The 24,182-nt window shown below is 34.0% G+C and overlaps 1 protein-coding gene across 4 annotated transcripts; it reads left to right on the top strand.

Moving 5' to 3' along the window:
* Window positions 1–11,233: 11,233 nt before the first annotated feature.
* LOC132274096 (F-box protein 7-like) lies at window positions 11,234–23,881 on the top strand. 4 transcript variants are annotated; one of them, XM_059775259.1, is made up of 5 exons: window positions 11,234–11,887; window positions 12,018–12,130; window positions 16,598–16,714; window positions 16,856–16,951; window positions 17,848–23,881. In XM_059775259.1, exons 1-5 carry the CDS (start codon window positions 11,725–11,727, stop codon window positions 17,908–17,910), a joined length of 552 nt encoding a protein of 183 aa, XP_059631242.1. In that variant the 5' UTR covers window positions 11,234–11,724; the 3' UTR covers window positions 17,911–23,881. The 4 variants fall into 4 exon arrangements, with proteins under 4 accessions (XP_059631242.1, XP_059631243.1, XP_059631245.1 ...); XM_059775260.1 differs by having other exon boundaries at window positions 22,585–23,881; XM_059775262.1 differs by having other exon boundaries at window positions 11,234–11,833.
* Window positions 23,882–24,182: the final 301 nt, after the last annotated feature.

Below are 24,182 nucleotides of genomic sequence, written 5' to 3' on the forward strand. Positions count from 1 at the left end.
CTGTTACCTTACGATTGGCCATTAACTTACTTTTATTGGTGCCTGCTAGCTTTATTTTTGACGTGATTAGATTCTTATTTGGTAAAGAGCTTGAACCCCTCCCCCCCCCCCCCCCCCCCCGCGCGTTCACTACTTACTGGATACTCAAACTCTAAGAAACGGAGTCCCTTAACTCCACTTCATTTTGTGGTCTAAGTGTAGGCCTAGTTCAAGGGAAGGACAATAGTAGATTAGGCAGCAAGATTGTAGTGAGGACATGGCTTACTTCATCGCCGGTAGCACTTTCTAACATGGGCTCGAAGAGATTCATTAACTATAATAATACCCGCTTGCCTAAGATCTCCGATCGGTATAAGGTAAAGCGTATACTCGCCCCTGAGCAAATAAAAATCCTCAGATCGAGGGGACCGGCTACATAACGACGGAAGTATGGAAACTAAGGTCTTTAATATAAGTTGTAGTGTAAGACAAACACATAAAGAATTATTTACATATCGTTCTATCCATGGTTAATTATACATATGCATTGACATATATTGTTAGAATATACATATAGAAGATATTATTACTATATTGTATAATATATTCTTACCTTGTATAGGATTACCATATGTATAGTTACCATATACATATAGGGTTTACTTGTTCATCACACATAACCCCGCTTATATAAACCCCTCTTGTATACTTCTTATTTTATATCAATATACAATACAGAGTTCTCTCTTTTGTATTTAACATGGTATCAAAGCCAAGTTCTCTGTTTACTTTATTTATTTATTTTTTTCTTCTTTTTGTGATGGCTTCCAATAAGTTCATCAAGAATACATCTTTTTAGAGGTTCGAAATTGAGTTTCTACAACTTCTTTCGCAATCCTGAGCATACCAGGCAAAATATCACACTTAAATCATCCTGACGCCGCCAAAAATAGCCAGAAAACACCTTGCACACGCTCCCACGCACCACTAGCACGTTCAGTCAGCTTTTTCAGGCCTCTACGCATCGCCACGTGCCACCACGCGTTGCCACTTGCCCTAGCGCGTTAGATCCACACGCGCGCCACATCAGTAGTGCCACGCCATCAGTACCACATCAGCATGCCACGTCAGCGCCATCATGTTAGCACCACGTCAGCTATAACGGCCCTGGTTTTTTAAACAAGTGCGTCCTATGAAGACTCAAAGTTTGACCCGAAACGGATCTGAAATGCAGAAGCAAAAACAAAATCAAGGTCTCTAGGGATGTACATCATCCCCAAGACACCTAAGTAACCTTCCATGAGGCCACAGAACTCAACGAGAACGAACTCGGAAGAAGAAAGGTAAAAATAGACCAAGTATGGCCCCAAGGGCAAAATGGTCTTTTCACATAGAAAACGAAGTCTTTAGGGATGCACGTCATCCCTAGGACATGATTGGGACTTTCCATGAAGCCACATAACATAAAGAGACAACATGCAAAAGTAACGTTTTAAAAATGAACAAGTTTAGCCCTAGGGCAAACTGGTAATTTTGCAAAAAAAATAAAATCGGGTGCTACCGAGTACACCATTGGATAGACAACGAAAAATTAATGAAGTTAGACTCAAGAATCACTTGATTCAGAGTCCAGACGAAGAAATAAGATCAAAATAAAAATCGGTATCAAGGCTGCCAAGACGGGGCACCGTGGGCGCCCACGGCAAACGCTGCACGCGCGCACGCCCTTGACAAGTTACTACCAGTAGTAGCTTTCTACTACCGGTAGTAAAAAGCTGAAGTTGCTGCCAAGGAAGAGGAAATGCATGTTTAGGAGGTCCAAAAATTGTTCAAATGGCTAATACAACTCTAAAATACATAAATAAGACCCCCGTAACTTCCAGATCGGTCAGCACGACTTTCGAGCAAAAGTCGATGAATAGTGTCAAAGTTCAAGTTTCAAAGTTTTTATAAAAAAAAATATAAACCAGAAAATCAATTTTGAAATGGGATTTTCGAGACCGAGACGACGTTTTCTTGAAATGAAGAAACCCTCCCCCCTTCCCAAAAAAAAAAAAAAATACATTTTCTAAATAACCACGTCAAGGCCGTAATTTATTTTTCAAAGTAAAATCCCCAAAATGCCCCTAAACCAGATTTTGCAAATAAAATACAAAATAAGTCCAAGAGGTACTCAAATCACCAAGGAAAGGGTTTTGCTCAAAAATGATCATGTACGCCCTTAGCTACACATCATACATATTAAATGAGTCCTAATAGGTGTGCTCATACACACTTTACACAAGTTGTTTTGGAAATGACATGTTAAAACCTCAATTTTGGCAATATTGCCTTTAAAAGCATTTTACAATTCCAAAATGCATATGTGAGAATAAAGTGGTGTTTGGCCTTTGGCCACACCTCATGCATATTAAATGAATGCCAAAAAGTAAATTTACATACACAATGCACACTCAGATGCAAAAACGACATGTTAAAACCGTTGATTTTCATATTATTTTCATTAAAGACAAAATTTAACATTTAATACATACTTGTGAATCTAAATGAAGTTTGGCCCTTGGCCACATATCATACACATAAAATGAATGTCAAAGAGTGTGCTTAAGCACACATTACAAGTTTCAAGGCAAAAATGACATTTTGGCCTAACTAAGTATTATAACTTAAAATGGCAAAACGATACATGCTAACACTTACATACTCATTAAATTACATCAAAGCACTCCAAAATAAATAAGGTGACCTAGGGTTGTTGTGCATCCCAAGCCAAGGTATCCGTACCTGAAAAATATCCAGACAACTAGGGTAAGTAAACAAGTTAAAGTTTCAAATGTCATGCAAGTTCAATATAGACCATTACAAGGGATCATTCCTCCTAACGTCTATGTTCCAAGGTGAACTAAGGGATCATCTCAAGTTACTCAAGCAATTGAAATGAAAGACAACATATAAGTACGCATGCTCAAGTATACAAAACAATGTTGAAACACAATACATGACATATAAGCATACCCTTACAAGTATACTAAACCATATTAAACAAGATATGCAATATCTAAGCATACATACACAAGTATACAACTAATATGGAAACCTTCGTAAATCAAGTATACAAGTACAAGTATACTAAGCTAAATGAAATACGCATACGACAAGTATACATGATTCAAGTATACTAGATAGAATTTAAACACACGGAGCAAGTATACAAGTTCAAGTATACAAAACGAGATTTAAATAAATGAAGCAAGTATACAAGTTCAAGTATACAAAACGAGATTTAAATAAATGAAGCAAGTATACAAGTTCAAGTATACTAAATGAGATTTAAATACACAAGCAAGTATACAAGTTCAAGTATACTAAATGAGATTTAAATACATAAGGCAAGTACCAATTCACAAGCTACAAGTAATCCATGATTATCTACTTGGAATTTAATGCGGAATCAAATAGTGGAAAGACTAAGACACGTGGTTACAGACCAAGCAAGTTATTTTGGGTAATTACGACCCAGAAAGTACTACCTAGTGCGCACTTATAACTTAGAGAGACTCTTGTCCCCGTACTAGAGAACCCTAGCCATCACATATACTATGTCCTCACAAGCTTTCCAAAATCAACAATTTCAAAACTTTACAAATAAACAATGCAAGTAACGACATTCTATGCACAAGTAAGGTTGAATCCATACAAACCATGTCCTAAAATTCAAGTCTAAATGGCATATGACATGTTAAGTCTTCAATATGCGATTTACACATAACACAAGAATATCTTATAACAACCAAACCAAATTACCATCCTAAGCCATAAGTATTAAATATGCTATAATTTAGTAACTAGCTTTCAAAGTAAACAATGGTGATATTCTAAATAAGCAATATACCTATATAAGATATATTTAAACAAGCTAAACAAGACAATGATATAATATATCATGCTAAGTCAAATTACCATTTTAGGAGACCACAAGTACCAGTTCTACAATAATTTAGTAACATGCTCACAAGGTAATTAAATACATTACTTTACAAGAGATTGTCATTCAGACATGAAAAGTCCCTAAAATTAAGTAATCTAGTAAATGATACAATTTACTTACGACAAGATATACATGCTTCCAAGGCTTTAAATTATCAAACAAGCTATACAATGCATATAAGCTATAATCTCAAGGCCATTAATTGTCATGTTATCTCTACACATTATATATATATAAGCTAGGCATGCTTTAAACCATGAAACAAGTTATACAATATATATAAACTATAATTTGGCAAGCTACACATATATATACACCAAACATGCTTTTAAATCACTAAACCATAAGTCATTTCAAAGACTTTCTATCTAAATACAAGACTATGGTTTATCAAGTATGTTAACAATATATATTAAGTTCTAAAAACACCTAAACACTTAGGAAATAAACATACAACAACCCCCTACCTCAATTTGAGATGAAATCTCAAAAACCTCCAAAACGGAACCTTTCCGAATGCGACGCCACTTGGGGGTTTTGTCGGGGACAGCGAAGGGAACAAGAAACCCTCTTGCGGCAACACCAAAATCCAAAATTGGCTTCAAACCCGAACTCAAAAAATGGCTAAAAAGAGATTCCAATCGGTTGGAATCGAAGGCCTCGTCAAGGCCGACATTTATGCCTTCATTGTCGAAGGAAAAATCCAAGAGGAGAAGGCTCAAAAGAGAATAAGAAGGTGGCAGCCCTTGGTTACCATGGTGGCTGGCCATAGGAGAAAAAAAGGAGAATTTTGAAAATTCTCTCTCCTACCCCCTATTTATAGAAAGCTCAAAAAGTGTCCCGAAAGTGTCCCACACGGCCCCGAAAAGTAAAATCTGCATAGATGCACTCAAACAGTAAAACACTATGAACAAAAAAGAATCGAAATGAGAAAAAAATGAACAATGGAAGAAACAACGTCGAAAACTGAGTCCCATGCAGAAAGATATGCCCCAAAAACTGGAGAAATCGAATGAAAGACAATTCTAAGAGTACACAACTTGACAAAATGTGAAAATGAATCCCGCATAAGGATCCAAGCTCAAAAGAGACACTTTGCAATTAACTTTTGTTAATTTCACAAAGGCCCATACACAAAAGGATAACTGCACTAATGACCCGAATGGAAATATCTTGCAAAAGATATTTTCTTAAAAACACCTAAATCAAAATATCTTTAAAAGATATTTATGAAAAATACCTAAGAAATGAAAATGTTTCTAAAGAATCTTTTCATCCACGCCCCCGCGGGAAAAAGAAACAACGGGCGAACTTTTCTCCAAAAGTAAAGGTACGCATTTCGAGGAAACTAAATAGAATGAAAGCACATGAAATCAAAAATCAACTCCGAACACGAAAAGTGAGGTTACGTGAAAGAAAATATCAATGAAAAAATAAATTCGTATAAAATGGAAAAGGGAATAAAAGGAAAATGAGCGAGTCATTACATCAATAGTGTTATAATTTTTTTTTTTTTCTGAAAACACCTATTCAGCTTAGTTTTTTGCGCCAATTCTAAATTTACAGTCCATTTTTGCGTTTGGGATATCTAAATGGCCCAAAACAAGGTAGTCCATTTTTGCGTTTGGGATTTCTAAATGGCCCAAAACAAGGTAACTAACCCTATTTTTGGTATTCTTAATAGTGACAATTACTCCTTTTAGAGTCAATCTATGCGCAGCTTTCTGAAAGGTCGTAAGCTATTGTCCTATGTCACTGAAAATCGTACAGAACCTACTCAAGCCAAAGAAGAGACATCAGATGCCTATGCAACACGTGTTGAAGACTCGGATAGTAACAATCATAAGATCATCACATAGTTATGCAACACATCCAATTCTTCCATTGTTATGGAATTTTGGAGTTACGAGACAACCAAAGAAATCTGGGACATGCTTGCCTCTTGCTACTCTGGTTCTGATGGGGTCACCAATTTCAATTAATGGTTCGACTTTTTACTCTTAAACAAGAATTAGGTCAGCAAATTAATGAATTCTTCTCTCGGATGAAATACTTATGGGATCAATTAGCTATTTCTGAACCATCATAGGTATATTCTTCTAAAGTAAAGAAATTTCTCGAGTATCGTAACCAAATTCGACTTTATCAGTTTCTGATGAGTCTTCATGATAGAACCATTACGCGCGCAGTCAGCTTCTCCATCACTCACCTCTTCCATCACTTGATCAAGCTCTCAATGAACTTATTCGAGAAGAGACACGCTTGCAGACTCGTCGTTCTCAGTATCATATCACTGTTTTAACCACACCATCTTCTGCTCCTCAGTCAGTGCCATCTCAGTTAGCACTAGATCGCCCTGCCTCATTTTTCCAACAAAATGGACGCAACAATATCGATCAGTCTCACTCCAGTGGATGCAACAAAAATAATTGATCTAACTCTCAGCAATCAAACAACAAAAAGGATCGTTCAGGTCTTTACTATATTTTCTGTCAGCTTTCGGGGCATAACATTGAATTTTTTCATACTCGTGCTTGACTCTTCACTGCAGCTATGGCTAACACAAAATATCTGTCACCACTAGTCAATAACTCTTCAGCGAATCTACATCTGCCTCATCTGTTTTCTCTGCAACTGAGCAGTTCTCAACCAGGTTTTATCTCGCTATCTAAGTGCATCTTCTACTGCTCTTTCTACTACACCAGGTAAACATGGTTCTTGGTATTTTAACTTTGCTTGCTACAATCACATGACACCTGATCTTACCTTACTCACATCCCAGACTCCTACTTCTCATTTTCTTATCATACACACAGCCAATGGTTCCACTATGGTTGTTAGTCACATAGGAACTATTTCTCAATCTCAGTAATCTGTGCCCCATGTTTATCTTGTTCCAAATCTTTCTCTTAATCTTTTATCTGCTGGAAAATTAACTGAGTTGGGTTTGACTATAACATTTTCTTGTAATGGTTGTGTTATACGGGATCATCGGATAGGATAGATCATTGGGACAGGCCGTAAGATAGGACGATTATTTAAACTTTCTTCATTACATCTGCCTTACTACCACTATTTTTGCTGCCTCTACACGATCCACCTTTCTTACTCTTGAGTTATAGCATTCTTGTTTGGGTCATGTATCATTATCTCGTGTCAAAACCCTTGTATCTACGGGTTTATTAGGTCAGGTTAAATTTAAGTCTTTTGATTGTATTTCATGTCAATTAGGAAAAATAGCCTGTTTACCATTTAATAAAAATGAGTCTTTTGCTTCTGCTCCATTTGATATTATTCATTCTAATGTTTGGGGACCTTCGACTATATCTACTATGGGAGGATCACAATATTTTGTTATTTTTGTTGATGATTTTTCACGATTCACATGGATTTTTTTTAATAAAAAATCGTTCTGAATTACTTAAAATATTTCGTGATTTTACTCAAATGATTGCTACTCAGTTTTCCAAACCAATCAAAATATTTCGGTCTGATAATGCTCAAGAGTACTGACAACATGAATTTAAAAAAATTCTTCAAAATTACAGTACAATTTTTCACACTTCTTTTACTGGCACATCTCAATAAAATGGTCAAGCTGAACGTAAACTTTGACATATTTTAGATTTAACTCGTTCACTCACTCTTTTTGCTTTTGTGCCTTCATCTTTTTGCGGTGAAGCATCTCTTACTGCTGTTTATACCATGAATCGTGTTCCTAGACCACTTTTACAAAATCAAACACCCTATGAACGTCTCTATGGAAAAATTCCCTTCTACATTCATCTTAGAGTCTTTAAGTGTGCTTGTTTTTTTCTTCTTCAACCTCATGAGCGAAATAAGTTACAACCACATTCTCGACTTTGTTATTTTCTTGGCTATGGAATTGAACAAAAGGGGTATAGATGTTATGATCCTATTGATTAACGCCTCAGAATTTCTCGTCATGTCATTTTCTGGGAGTATAAACTGTTTCATACATTATCTAAGTTTAGTGGTGTTCATGATCAGACTTTTCTTCTTCCTCCATTTGACACCTCTGCAGATCTCTTTCATTTTGCTAGATAATCATCTAATATAGTCACCTTTGCTAGCTGAGTCCCATTCATCTGCTTCGTCTAAGATTCCTGACAGTGCACCCACCACACATCTTCGCCCTCATTCAACTCGGGTAAGAAATCCACCTGCATATCTTAGTGATTTTCATTGTTATCGTGCTCTTACTACCTTATATGAACCTCAAACTTTTCATGAGGCATTCTCTGACCCCATATGGCAGCACACAATGCAAGAAGAGTTGGATGCACTATCCAAAACTCATACATAGGATCTGATTGATCTGCCTCCTAGAAAGTCTGTTGTAAGATGCAAATGGGTTTACAAGACCAAGACTCGTTCAGATAGGTCTGTTGAGAGATACAAAGCTTGAATTGTTGCTAAATGGTTCACACAGGAATATGGTATTGATTTTGAGGAGATATTTGCTCATGTTGCACGTCTTTCCTCTGTTCGAACTTTTATTGTTGTGGTAGCTTCGTGGCATTGGGGACTTTTTCAGATGGATGTTAATAATGCTTTTCTCAATGGTGATTTACTCGAGGAAGTATACATTCAGCCTCCTCTAGGTTTTCCTTATCCTTCTAATAAGGTATGCAGACTTAGACGTGCCTTGTATGGTCTTAAACAAGCACCACGAGCTTATATTTAACATATACAATATGTATACACACACTGTATTTGAGCAAAAAAAAAATAGTCCATTTTCCTAAATTGATATATTAAATAATTGGACTTGAAACAAATAATTTAGAGAAAATTAGATTTTGGTAGCCAAACCTGAATAAAATTGAAGTAAAAAAAAAAAATACAACATTAACTAAATTTAAAACTTAAATGCTAATAACTTAATAAGTAATAAGTGACCTTTTAAGGATATTTTTGTCATATAACTAAGATTCGCACTTAATAATAATTAAATAAGGACAATACTTGCATACTCACCAGTGAGTAGGAAGTTCATAGTTATCTATGATGTGGTGCAAAAGTAATGTGACAAGTGTTCATAAAATAGAAAATAATAAAAATTAAAAAAATTGAATGCTTACAGGTCAACCTAAAAAGATGTAAATCAAGTCCTAATTTAACTCTATCCCCCTATTTCTCTTTCTCAAACTATTCTGCTAATATTGGAAGTTTTGACTTTTATCTTTCATGGTTTAGTGTGTAATCCTTACATATACTTATCAATTATTTTATCTAAAGTACACCCAATTATATAAAATTGGATTCACATAAATTATATAAAATTCGATTCACATGGTTTGATAGATGATTTGTTGATTGTACAATAGATTGTAATTGCTTATTTCTTATCTTCTTTTTCTTTTGGTGGAAAATAAATATCTATATCATTACATTTATAGTTCTTCTTTCTATTCACCATCCACAACGACAATACTTGCCTACTCACCTTAAAGCATAAAAGAAAAAAGTATATGTAAAGATTACATATGAAAGATAAAAATCAAAACTTCTGGTATTAACAAATTATAATTTTAGCAGAATAGTTTGAGAGAGAGAAAGAGAAGGATAGAGTTAAATTAAGATTTGATTTGCATCCTTTTAGGCTGACACGTAAACATTCAATTTTTTTAATTTTTATTATTTTCTATTTTATGCACACTTGTCACATTACTTTTGCACCAGATCATAGGTAAGCATGAACTTTCTACTCACCGGTGAATAAGGAAGTATTGTCCATGTTAACTGTCGCAAGTTCTTTATTTTTTGAAGTACAAAAAATCAGCACACACCCATTTTCGTGTTGCTTGTATTTACCTGTTCTAGACATAAAAAAAGGAACAATGCTTGCCTTAGGCACCTCCTTCTTATGATGAGGTGTTTAAGTTTTAAAAGAAAAAAAAAATTATGACTACAAACAATAGAAACTGATCCTTACCTCTTTATCTCTGATATATATTATTTATGCGTTTTGATCTAATATATAAATATATATATATATAAAATCGGCATCTTTCAGTCATATATGAAAGTTGAGACAAATAATCACTATAAATTCATGAAAAATGATATATAGTATTTTTTTTTTCTAGGTTTTTTCGTTGATATAGAAATTAATTTTTTTTTTTTTCGCTTATATATAAATTTTAAAACTTTTTATGTTCATATTCCTTTTTTTTTCTTTTCTTTTCTTATCCCAATCTCTCCTAAATTACAAAACATTTCATGTTCATCTTATTTTCTTTTGTATCTAATTACAAACTTCCCATCCAAATTTAATTGTTTAGAGATGATTATCACCAAATAAAAACAATAAAAATAGATTTATTAGATTTTTCTATCGAAAAAGTTATTTAATTTGGTATAATGTGTCGTTCATACATTAAATATAACATGTAATTCTGTATTTGAGAATGAGAACATCATCATTAGTGATAGAGCCAATGTAGGCCTAGGGTCATTTCCATACCTAGCCCCACTCTTTTATAATATGTGGTGTGTGTGTGTGTGTGTATATATATATATATATATATATCTATATATATTCCGTTTGATTTTAGATTCAAAATACATAAGTAATATGTATTGTTGTGTGAGAGAGAAAGAGGGAAGGATTACTTTCTATTCCCCTCATCATAAAAAGGACCTTCTTATGCGGCCTAAAGTAAGCATTATTCAAAAAGCCCATATAAAAATGTCCCAAAATAAAATTATACTAACTAGTAAAAAATTATCACAAAAAATAAAATATACTACGTAAAAGTTTGAATAAATCACATAATTTACTTAAATAAATTATAATATAAATTTTTGATCGTATAAGCTTTCTTTTTGATTTTTTTTTTTTAAATTGTACAATCAAAGATTTTTTTTTTAAAAAAAAAAAAAACCCTCACAGGTGCTATAACGAGGTGTACCTCATTATAATTTTTTTTTTCCTCTTATTAATTCTTCTAAAAAATAAATAATTCATTTCTTGTTATTGGGCTTAATAATTAAGCTAGTTCTTTCCACAAATAAGAATCCACTTGATAAAATCACCAAATTTCTTTTGTGATCTTTGACATCTTCCTTTATTATTTTAGGAAAAAATATATTATATATATTATTGTATCATTTCATTTGAAAAAAAAATAATAATAATTGAAGATGAAATGAACACCATTACATGATTGGACCCACAGTTCAGTTCTATTATGTGGGCCCATTTCAGCTTATTCGTTCATTCCAGAGTCTAAGTCGGTGTTCGGTGAACGGGTTATTGCCCTGCCGGTGGAAAGAAAGAAAGGGTTATAACAGAAGTTTGACATTTTCCCTCTCTTTCGTTTTTTTCATCGAAAATTTCAGGAAAATCAGAGAAAATAGGATTCGCTTTTCTCAGAGAAAGAGATCCATCCCGACCCCTCATGACTTCAGCCACGCCCCCAAATTCTAAAAACTTCCGTCAATTTCACGGAAACAATCAATTTCTTTAGTTCCAGACGTCTGTTTTAATGCCAATTTCATATAACTATGGTTTCTTTACACACTCCCAACAATTGTTTTCACCAATTTCGGTCTATTAATCTAATTTCACCCTCTGGGTATCGATCGATTATCAATATTTTCCATGATTTGTACTGGGTTTTCAGATTTTTTAGAATTTCAATGTTAATTTTTGTAAATTATCCAGCTTACTCTGGAAAATTTTCATTGATTTCGGATACTATTTTACGTGATTTGGGCTATTTTTTCTCATGTTCTCCTTCTTTCTTGTAGATTATGCGTTGAAAATTGTTGCAGAGCTCGAGTCGGCTTCACGGTTGAGGACTGCACAGTTCTTAATTACACAGAGGCCATGGCTTGGTAATGCCCCAATGCAATGCCATTTTTATGTCACTTATTTGGTCTTAATCCAAGGTTCATTTTGGTTGTCCTTCTATTTTTCTGATTACATTTTTTGTGTATGTTAGGTTAATAGTACGTGAATTCATCTTCTAGAAAAGTACAATTCGTGATTATTCATGATTTTTTTGGGTTTTTATATCAGATCTCTATGGAGTTATTATCAGGCCTGTTGCTCCATTTGGGAGTGCAAGTAGTAAACCATTTGTTGATACAGCTCTACTACACCGGTCCTTGCCCGATGAGCTACTTTTTGAGGTATTTCTATTTTTTTAATCACATTTAACTTGGTCATTGTACTATTACAACGAGATAACAAACTTGGATAAGTTGCTACTTCTTGATTTCAATTTTCAATCTGTTCATCTTACATTATTGTATTATACATTATGATTTTTTATTTAAACTTAAAATGTAGGACAAGCTCAATATGACTGAGTTCTAAAATCCGACATATTCTCAGTAATTCTCTCCACTTCAGTTCTCTATGTAGTGAACAGTGAGTTGTATTCCCATTTACCAAGCAAACTGTATGATTTTTTTTAAGAGGAAAGGAGTTTTCATCCCATCTTTCCTTCTTATAAATATTAGGCACTGTGATCTGGCAATCGGAGTTGCCAACTGGTAGTAAAAACTAATATTTTCCCAGATATCTTTCTTTGAAATGGAATGGGAACTGGTATGAGCTTATTCTTAGACTCGGTAACACAGAAGAAGCCAAAGCGAGATCTCAACTGGCATGTGATTAGCTAGTCTTATATGCGATGTGTTTACCTTTGAACTACATAACAAGATACATGAAAATCATTTTTTAAATAATGTAGAAAAATATTTGCAACTATTAAAAAATAACTAACTTCCATTAATAAGTTTGATTTTTGAGAGGAGCGGGGAAGGTGGGGAAGAAGGAATCACTACAGTAATGTAAAACTTAGAACAAGAAATTTGATCAGGAGACGTACCTTTCTACTTTTTCAGCAAAGAAAACAAGTTAAGTTTGGACACATAATTGACGAAAATAGCACCTAGTTACGGAAGATATTGATGTTGGGGGTTGATCAAATTGCTGAGCTAGATTTTCAATATAAATTTCTCCCTGGGTTTCAAATTTTAGTGAATGTTCTTATGAAACAAAATTTGTTGTTCTAGTAATATTTTGTGCAAATAAACAAGCTTCCTCCTCTGTCGGTTCCATCATAATAATTTGTTCCCTATTCACATCATTAAGATTCTTCACAATGTCACGCTTTCATTGGATGATATAATCGTTTGATCTAAGGGTTCCATCTGCATATTAAGGAATCATGGACCTCTCACGGAGAAAGTGATTGGTTAGTAACAAAACAGATGTTCTGGATAGAGCTATAGGGCCAAAAAGATTCCAAATGGTTGCACTTTGAGGTTTTGTTGACTTGAGTTTGCAGGTCTTCTACATTAAGGATGTAATCCTCTTTGCTTGATTGAATGTAGAAAATGATCTTTTTGAAATTCATTTTCAAAGTATAGAAAAGAAAAAAAAAAAAAAAAATCTTGAGGTTAAGAAAGACTATCTTTTGTGTTTAGTTACCATAAAAATTTCTTTTGCAATTACAAGTTCATATATATTAGCACTTGTGATAAAAGAAAATACTGAAATAAATGGCTAGTAAATGTCAATAGCCTTTGACTACCTTTCCCATCTCTCATCACTAAAAAGTACCGCTCTGGTGGTCTGATTAAACCCAACACCTGGCCCTTGCAAGAGCATTTTGAAAACCTTATGTTCAGTCCTCATGAGGTTGAATTTGTTCCTAAGTTGGTTCATATCCAAATCATATCCAGTTCTTTTAATAATTTCTGCTTCTAAGTCATTCCACCCTTTCGTTGAGAAGGTTAATGTATTCCGATTTCCATTTCTAACTTCATCCTCCATTAAGAGAATGAATGTTTCCTCAAACTGGTCATCCCATAGTTGTTTTCCATCCTTGACTATCTTAGTAGGTTCCTCCTAAACTTAGATGTTAGAGCGTTGAGTTGTGAGAGATTTTCGAATTTGGATCCATCTAAGCGTTGTTGTAGTAATTATAATTTGCATATAGATGGATCCAAGAAAGAGAAGATTAATCATTTAGAATTCAATGTACAATAGCATAATCAACCTAGAATGTTAAGGCATCTCGTTTTTTTTTTTATTTTATTTTATTTTTTTTATAAGTTTAAGGCATCTCTAGGGCTGCAAACGAGCCGAGCTGTTCGCGAATGACTTGGGCTCGGCTTGTGAATTACTCGGCTCGAGATCGTTTACTTAATAAGTGAACCGAGCTTGAGCCGAATTATGAGACTCGATTTATAAACGAGCCGAGTCTGAACATCAATAGACTCGACTCGTTTGTTCATGAACCGCTCATGAACTGGGCTCGATAATGCGTTCACGAATATTCTCAATTATAATATATATATATATATATATATATAGATATACCCAATTATAATATATACAAAAGTATTCAACTTTTTCTATATATGCAACTTTTTCTATATATTCATAATATATATATATATATATATATATATATATATATATATGTACACACATACCCAATTATAATATATATATATATACACAAAAGTATTCAACTTTTTATAACTTATGTCCATGTGATTCAAAGTCTTTTTCACATCAATCAATAAATTTATATACAAAAATATTCAATTTTTTTGAAATCTGCCACCATGCCGTCCTAGACTTCCTAGTCTATATTCAACTTTTCAAACCTAACTTTTCTATCTTCTTACTTTCATTCTTGCCTGTTTGTTTGCAGCAGCACTCCTCACCCACTTCAGTGGCCACCAATGGACCATTTTTCCGATCACATTTCTCTCTCTCCCAAAAACTCTTTGTTTTCTTCAATTAATCATCTTTCATTCAAACTGATTTTTAGTATAAATTTTGGGGTTTACTATTGATCTGTGCATCTCTCAACCTCTTCCATCAAAATCAACTCTAGTAAGTTTAATTTTTGACCAATTTTATCAATTTCGTTCTCTTTTTCTCTCAAACTTTTCTCTTTTTGTTGCTGCAAATCTATTTCTCTCAGTTTTTTTTAATTTTTTGTTCCAGATCAGTTGGATACTTAGATGCGAAGTGCCACCACCAAAAAAAAAAAATTAAATGAGCTATCGAGCTCGGCTCGAGGCTCGTCAAACATAGCCGAGCCTAGCTCGAACTAAATTTTGTAGGCTTGACATGAGCTCAAGCAGCCTATTACCTGACCGAGCCAAGCTCGAGCACACCATTACTCGGCTCAGCTCATTTACAGCCCGAGGCATCTTATATTCTTTTGGTCAACATATATAATGAAGGAAAAAGAATGTAAAAAAGTTACTGCATTACATTCAATATGCTCAAACGTTTTTATTCAACAAATCAACCTTAAAACATATTGATATAAAACAGAAACTGAGTAGCTTCCCAAGCCCAAACATGAAATGCACTGATTTCATAACAACCCATCACTCCAAATGTTCCAGCTCCAAGTCTGAATAAAAGAATAGAGTGAAAAAAAAATCAAAATAGCACTAAAATTCACCACTGGCTCATAAATTAAGATAAGGCCCTACTGGTGGTAAAAAAATATCTTGGATCTAACACCAAGTAGTTTGGGTAAAAGCTTTGTTGAATTAATATGAGCTGAGTCCCACTTATAGTTAAGAAGATCTGAAGATTACAGTTCTTTGCCACTTTTGGTTTCCTTTTTCTTCTATATTAGGATATCCCTAGTTTGACTCCTTAATAGAAATTTAAGTTGGCGACATTGAAATGTGCAGATCACTCCATTAACTACACAAATTTCCTCTGCTTTATGCAATAAAAAGTTTTCAATTTCAAGACCTACATAAAATCCAAACAGAAAACACACACAAAAAAATTAAACCCTCAGTTGCCATTTGCTTCAAGATTAGATTTTGCCTAGTTAAACTCCAAAACTAGCTAAACTGATAAACAGAAAATTACGTTCAATTTTTAAAAACATCAACAATCATTAATGAAATGAGCTTAAGAAGAAGAACTAATTGTAGATCTAGTTAAAAGAAGAAAAAAAAAAAGAAAAAAGAAAAAAGAAAAAAGGAAAAGAAGAAGAAGAAGAAGAAAAAGAAGAACTAACTGCAAGATGAACAGAGGGGAAGAAACCAGAGAGAGAATAGAAGAGTCAGCAACAGAGGAACAATTCAGTGAAGAAGAAAAACATGTAGATCTATAAAGATCTACAACTCAGTGAAGAATAGAAAGTGTGAGAAACGAGAAAGTGAGAGACCACAAACCCAGAGAGTTTCGCACTGGGGGAAAGTGAGAATGGTGTCTTCTCGCTGGTGGAGGAGCTTGTGGTGGACGGTGGAGGAGATCGCTCGTTGGTGGAGAGAGACTGAAAAAATGGACAATGGTTATTAGGGTTTATGAAGGAAATTGTGGTGTTGTTTGGCACAAAAGAACAAAAGGGTTGCTACAGTATATCTTAGTTGCCAAGACAATGCAAGAACTCAGGCATCCGCTACAGTTATTCACTAAACATAAAGTTATAAACACCCTTTTGGTATTCAATAAAAAAATGCCTTTGGCTACAATGTTTGTTTACAAACAAAACAAATATTAACAAACGTGGTCCTCTAGATCTATTTAAATAAACAATAAACACTAAACATAAACGGTTAACAAACGGGACCTAAGTAATTTTTCGTTACGTGCAGATCTTCGTGAGAATGACTCCATATACCATGGGAAGGGCAGCTTGTGTTTGTCGGAAATGGAGATATACAATTTGTAATCCTGTGTTTTGGCGCAATGCATGCCTAAAGGCTTGGCATGTAGATTTAGCATTTCTATTAATATTTTTTTTCATCATATTTGCATGAAAGTTAGTTACTTATCAAAAAAAATATATTAGCATGAAAGTTAGTCATTCCTAAATTTTTTGACACTTTTTTTCTTTTTATTTTTTGGTGAAGCTCTCTGGGGTTGTGGAAAATTATAAAATCTTGCAGTCAAAATATATGGTTCATGGAGGAAAATGTGGCTTTCAAGACCGAGGGTCCACACTGATGGTAAGACATACCTTTATTCGAAATCTCTAGTTTGTGTCAAACATATTTGTGCTTTGTTTACATGTAACTTACTAATGTGATTTTTTTTTCTTCTTCTTCCCCCAATTCCATGTTGCTTTGATTATCTTCCCTTGAAAACTTCTTTTCCTAAGTGTCACATTTACCCCAAAAATGAATATATATATGTTCAGATTCATGAGAGATAGGGGGAGAGAGAGAGAGAGAGATTGAGAGAAAAATGTATCCTCTGTATTGTCTATCTGCAGCCCTCTAAATAAGGCTTATATAAGAAAAGGGTTAGAGACCCTAATTACATAATTACACAATAACCCTAACTACTATGGGTAATTACATAATGACCCAACACTATAAAGAATATACATTCTAACACTCCCCCTCAAGCTGGAGAATATATATAAAATAATCCCAGCTTGGAATAGATAGTCCTTAACCGATTATGACCCAGTACTTTGGTAAACATATCAGTTAGTTGATCTTCAAAATTCACAAATGGAGTAGAGATGCTACCACTTAATATTTTTACTTTTCCATGTAACAAGATTTCCTCCTACAAATGTACAGTAGCCTGTAGTAGATCTCCTAACTGAAGGAGAACCAACCCAGTCAGCATCTGTAAAACCTTCCACCCTGAGATGACCATTTGAATGGTATAGTAACCCAAAACCTGGAGCTCGCTTGAGATATTGGATAATCTGAAGAACAGCAATCCAATGTGGCATTCTAGGAGCTCCCATAAACTGACTTACAACGCTAACTGCATAGGGGAACAACAGCAAGGGCTAACAATCGCATGGATCTACTTTCACTTGTTACAAGTGGTGTGAATGATAGTGAGGTTAATAGCCCTGATGAGGACATTCTTGGTGTTGTTGAAGGCTGGCAGGAGGATGAGACACACAACCCAGACGTGCCAGCTGTTTCACATAGGAGGGTTCTGACACCTTATGTTTTTGTACCATTTGAAGAGGTACATTTTTTGTCTTCTCTTGATTTTGGCTTCAAATTGGCAAATAGTGAAAACATTCTTCATGTTTTCTCAAAGAAGTTATGAATTGTGCTCTACATGGTAGTTAATCGTTTATTTTTTGAATAGTTGAATTCAATGTGGATGTGATGAACCTAAAATAGGTCATTATCCATTTTTAATCCCATTTATGCTGGGTGTTGGGAGGGGTGGATTCTCCACACGCAACCTTTGTATTCTTTTTGTACACAAAATGGCTGCTTTCAAACTAAAATTTATTTTCTCATGTTTGGCAACCCTAGCTTTTACACCAAGCAATTGTGTGAACCTAAAATATTTGATGAACATTGCCCCATTAATTAAGCGTTAACACATAAATCATCAATTCTGTCATACACTCTTTTCTTACAATTTTGCCCAAGTTATTTTTGTTCTTCATATTTCCAGAGCAGTGTTGCCAAATGGAACCATGTGACTCTTCCTGATTTGTGCAATCATTGCACGTAGCAAAACTATCTCAATCAAAATTTTCTCATTTTATGTCTTACTTCTTTCCACGAATGTTTACATTTTATTTTATTTTATCATATCTTCTCTCACTACACATCTATTTATATATCCATATCTCCAACCTGCTCATTTTTACAAACATCTGTTTCTTGATCTCCTAGCTTTCTCTTCCATGTTTGACTAATCTAGTTACTAATTTTTTTTTTTTTTTTTTTACATAAAATTTGTCTTTCAACTTTTTATTTACACGTCAATCGCACATTATGCCCTAAGAAATCGTCCACTTAGCCCATCGTGCTTTAGTTCTATCCTTAACATCATCTTTAGCTCTCCTTTCCTAGGAATAATCAATCCTTAGTGACAAAACACATCTTCTACTTCTCTAGAGTTTCGATCTTCACAGTGTCCCAATGTGATTCATATATTTAGTAAAATCCTATTGATTATAAGTACTCTTATTATAGAGCTTCTCTGAATCTCTAATATAGTATTTTTGTTAGGTTAATTTGATCACTTAAAAAACATCATTAGCAAATACCAAATAGTATAACCCCAAGGGGTTGGCTCAAGTGAGTAAGTCACTTGGTCCTGATGCCTTAAGAAGAATTAGGTCTAAGGTCCGACTACTATTGGGTGCAAACGATTCCTTGGAGGGGGAGAGTGTGAGTACCAACTAGGGACAAAAAAAAAAAATTGTACAGAACTTCATCCTAAATGTATCTAGTCAATTCATCCATAACTAAGTAGTCAATTTGCTGAATCGTGTATTTATCGAAATATGTAGAATGACTACCTAGGTTTCTCATTTTCTAGCAATGGTAACTTTCTGCTATCTGAGGTCTAACTTTAGTGAGATATTTATTTATTTATTTATTTTTATTTTTATTTTTTTATTATTTTTTTTTTTGGTGACGATGGTGGTGTCGGGCTTTCTTAGAACAACCATAATACATGCAATCCCCCCGTCTCACATGCACTTGGCAAAAACCAGGAAATTTCCCTTTGGTGGCCACAACGGGATTTGAATTCCCAACCTCTAAAATGTGAGGTGAAAGTTTTTGTCATTAGGCTATCCCCTCGGGGTTAAATTTAGTGAGAGGTAACACAAGCCTTCTAGCATTCATGGAAGAGAAAAGGAATTCCCCTTTTTTTTTTTTCAAGAAATTTTGAATCCTCACTAGGTTCTTTGTGGGTCCTGGTCACAACTCAGTGTTGCTTATGTGAGTCAATATCTTCTCTAACATACAAAGAGATAATATATATGTCTATATATCTCTAACAATAAACTCAAAAGTTTACTTATCAAAAAAGAAAGAAAAACTCAAAGTTTCCATAATAATTTTATGAAAAAATAGTAACTGAAAAATGAATTATGTTAATGTTCTTTTATGAATGAATGAAACATAGTAAATGTATATTTTATTACATATGGTGTGGTAAAAAACGTACTAGACACAATGAAGATTTTAATAAAATTTGAATCTTAAGTATTTAGCATCAATTTGAAGTGTGAATTACACTTGTTTAATGGTAAACATGTTATTCCTTTTCAACGGAAGCTATGTTACTTGTTATTTCAAGATGGGTGACATACATGGCTGAAGTACATTTTGGACATCAGGACATGACAAGATCATAGTTGTTGAAGGCGTGCTTGTGCTCAAATATATGCACTAATTCATTAAGGCATATCCGAAGTACTTTATCTTATGCTAGTCAATACCCTTCCAGCCAGGTGCATGTGAAACACTCAAATGTGTGCTTTTTAGTTAGTTTTAGGCTCAGGAAAAGGGCGTCTACTTTTCACTAAATTTCACTTAATTTTTTACGCATTTAATCATCCTGGATTATGTGGAGAAAAGGTTGGAGAGGAAACAAGTATCACCTAGTTGGTGGAAGAAGGTTTGATCTTTATTTTAAGGGTGGGGCCCTTGATACCAGAAGCTCAGGCTATCTAACCAACCTTTGATTGGAATATGGCTGTGGAGGTTTGAGATAGGAAAGCTTTGTGGTGTGGAGTGGTGGATCAAAAGTATTGTAGCTCTTCGTGTGGGTGGGTGTCGAGGAAAGTATATATGTAAGAAGTCCCATGTGGTGGGTTAGGGATAATTCTTTACCCTTGTTACTTTCTAATTGGTATGAGCAATTATGTGGTGAAATGGAGATCGGACTAACAAGAATGAGGATGCTTGTCAAGTATGAGAGTAGCCACTTGGTGCAAAGTAATGCCAAAGTAGCCATGTCTCTTTTTAGACCAGACTACCACTGTGTGATGGTCCTTTTTACTAAGAATTAGTCAATCCACTGGACCATGTAGAGGTTTCTATAGCCATCCTGATTTAGGTCACTCATGTATTAATGTTTCAATGTTTTTTGTGGAAAGTTTTCTCAGTCCATTGGCACTTCAGTGGGGTTAGGGCTTTATTTCCTGGTAGAGCACCTTTAAAACTCCCTGGTGGAATTTGTCTTCCATTTGATCTCATGTTCTTATATGCTTGTAAAAGTTCTACAGCTGTGTATTTGATTTAATTGCCACTTAAAGCCACAAAGAGTTATAGATCACATTCTTCAAGCACAAATTTGATTTAATCGTCATTACACACCTCATTTTAGTACCATATTATTTTCTTTGAGAATTCTTCTTTTCGATAAAGGGTCATTATCTGGTTCCACTAATCATGGGTGTTGGAGGGACAATTTGGATACAAACTTGAATCTTTGCCATTGTTTACACAAACAAAGCAACTATGCTCAAGATTTGAATATGTGTTCTCACGCTTGGGAGTAGAGTTTTTATGACCACTTCACCGAGCAGTGGCCCTAGAATTGTTTTTTTTCTTTCTAATATCAATCTTTAATGTGCAATAAACATAATTACGAAACTTGTTTGAGACCGGCTAGAAAAAGTTAGAACATACTGTTCTGGTGCGAAAACAAAATCCAAGGACCGTGTTTCATTCCTTCTAATTGTTTTCATAGCCAATTTCCTCCTATTTAATAGATGCACTAGAATTAAAGTGAATAATTAGAGAAAAGTTGAAGGAGGTAGACCAGAATTAATAAGGATTGAGATAGTAAAAAAAAGATATGATAACGTTTTGAGTTAACTAAAGTTATGGTCTTAAAAAGAGCAAAATGCTAAAATAAGAGTTATTTCCCAAATAGTTGGAATAAGGATTTTTTTTTTTTTTTTTTCCATCATAATTGATTGGAATAAGGTTTTGTTAAGTTGAATATTGATAAGTATTTATTTTGTCATATTGATGTCACTATGTAATACCATTAGCCTACGCAGTTAAACTCAAGTCTATTTTACAGGTCAGCTAACTATCAGAGTTTGAACATCTTTCCTAAATTTTACCCTGAGTACTGTAGTCAGGCAATATACCATGAAGTTGCTGAGCATCAAAACCATGAAACAGTCAAAGTGTACTAATGCTAAATAAATTATTGTTCATTTTTCATCTCATCTTAGGCAAAGATCTCTGAGTCTGCTAAGTGCAAGTTACCTGCTCTCGAGTAACTTCAAAGTACTCTTACAAAGTTTTGGTTTTGGCTTTATATATATATGTGTATATGTATGTATGTATGTGTGTGTGTATAAATATATATATGGAGTAGATATTGGGTGAGCCGGGCATACCATGTCATTGGTATGCCCAACCAATCAACATCCACCATTTTAATTTGGTGAGAGCAATTTTGTATGTAAGTGATTACCACTTTTTGTGAATGGAGTATGTTGATTGGGTGTGGATCCCAATTACTTAGTATATCTTGCTCACCAAATATTTTCTCATATATATATTGGGAAGAGGGCATTTCTTTTGACTCGCTTTCTGCTTAACTTTTGTATATTGTGAATAAGACTCTTTGAAGGGAGGGAAGAAAAATGAATATTTCAACAAGTGTCAGACCAACAAGTGTCAGACCAATTGCAGTTGTACTATTCTAGATCATAGTATCCCCTCCCTAATTATTTCGACAACTAAATGAATTTTTTACAATCTGACATTCAGGATTGAATTTTTTTTTTTTCGCTGTTGAATGAGTTTCCAATTCCTCCATATACGTTGTTCACTGCTGTGTTGTTATTCCATTCCTAACATTTTACGTTCGTTCCTTGTGGTTTAAGTAGAAACATCAGTTTTGAATCTGCCTGTACAGAGGATGGATTACTTCGTACCTAGGTGATATGGGGGACAAACACAGGATGCTTGATTTGTGAAAATGTAACTAATTATTTCCAGCACTGTCATATGGTGGTCTGTAATTTTCCCCGGACTATGCAATGCTCAAGTTATATGTAACTAACTCTTTTTTTTTTCTTTTTTCTTTTTTTCAAAAAGGGTACTGTGCAATGCTCAAGTCTATTAAGCTTTCTAAATCACTCTTGTAACGAGTTTTCAGCCAATGACTCCCAAACCAGATGGCTTTAGGGCATTAGGTGTTAAAACACTCCTACGGACCTAATTGCTCAAGTAATCTAGGTAACTTAAACTTCTTATGTAATGAACTTTTAGCTAATGACTCCCAAATCAGATGGTTTTAGGGCATTAGGTGTTGAAACATCCCTAAGGACTTAATTGTTCAAGCAATCTGGGTACAGACCCAAACCATTTTTCTCTCTTTTCATTTGTTTCTTTCACATTGGTAAAAAACTTTTTTTTTTTTTTTTTCATTGCATACACATCATATTATTTCTTTCATCATGTTTTTTTATACATTGGTTCTCAAAACCATCAAATTCACTTTTTTTATCTTAGTTTAACACAAATCAGAATAAGACTTCAAGTTTATATCCCACAAAATGCATGTAAGTGTGAACATGTATAAAGTGAAGTACTTTAGAGATCAAAATCATCAAATAATAATCATCTTGACAAAGTAGACCTATTTAGCATGAATTCGGCATACAAGCCATCTTAAACCAATATCAGACTGCATATGGATGTCACAACAATCAACAGACTTAAAATCATGCTTAAATAATTAAATTGCATCCTCTTATGCACAATATATGAACAACAAAATTTTAAAATTTTAAAAGGCATTGCCTTATCCCCAAACTTAAGATGCACATTGTCCTCAATGTGTGAAAATAGATGTAGAGTTAGAAAGATATTACCAAATATGCAGAACCAGCAAGGATTAAGAATTGATTGCTCAGAGGAATAAAATCGTCACTTCACCTCCGAACTTAGTCCTTAGTACTTGACAAAACAATCACACTCTACAAAACACATCAGAGTATCAAGTATATGGAGTAAAACAGATATATCATTATGTACAAGTCATTTAAGTTTTTTTATTTATTTATTTATTTTAATCAAAACAAAACAAAACAAACCTAATCTAAAAATAAAAGAAAAATACACAAAGAAACTAACCTATTTTTTTCTTTTTCTTTTTAAATCAAAACAAACCTAAACTAACCTAATCGAAAAATAAAAAGAAAAATACAAAAATGAACTAAAAACCTAGAAAAACTAAAAAGAATAAAAGAAAAGTAAATCAAATCAAACTAAAGTACAAACCTACAAGTGCTAAGTTTAACGTTGCTAGCTCGACAGTATGCTAAGTTTAATGTCGGTAGCTCGACTGTACACCACTCCTTAGCCTGTATCCAACAATTCAACTACATCCCTCATCCCAAAACCAGTCCTATGGATGATTATGAAATTCGAAACAGGAGGAACCAATGTGGTTCGATCAAGACCCATAATAGAATACTTA

The sequence above is a fragment of the Cornus florida genome, unplaced genomic scaffold (genome assembly GCF_030987335.1).
Source record: "Cornus florida cultivar Cherokee Brave unplaced genomic scaffold, ASM3098733v1 CherokeeBrave_3.0.0_Hap2_Chr09, whole genome shotgun sequence".
NCBI lineage: Eukaryota > Viridiplantae > Streptophyta > Magnoliopsida > Cornales > Cornaceae > Cornus > Cornus florida.

Bases quoted from the DNA above. Each gene is read 5' to 3' on its own strand.
- LOC132274096 (XM_059775259.1), top strand. From the start codon at position 11,725: ATGTTCTCCTTCTTTCTTGTAGATTATGCGTTGAAAATTGTTGCAGAG. The intron at 12,131-16,597 runs GTATTTCTATTT...CGTTACGTGCAG, and splicing joins CCGATGAGCTACTTTTTGAG to ATCTTCGTGAGAATGACTCC. The intron at 16,952-17,847 runs GTAAGACATACC...GTGTTGTTGAAG, and splicing joins ACCGAGGGTCCACACTGATG to GCTGGCAGGAGGATGAGACA.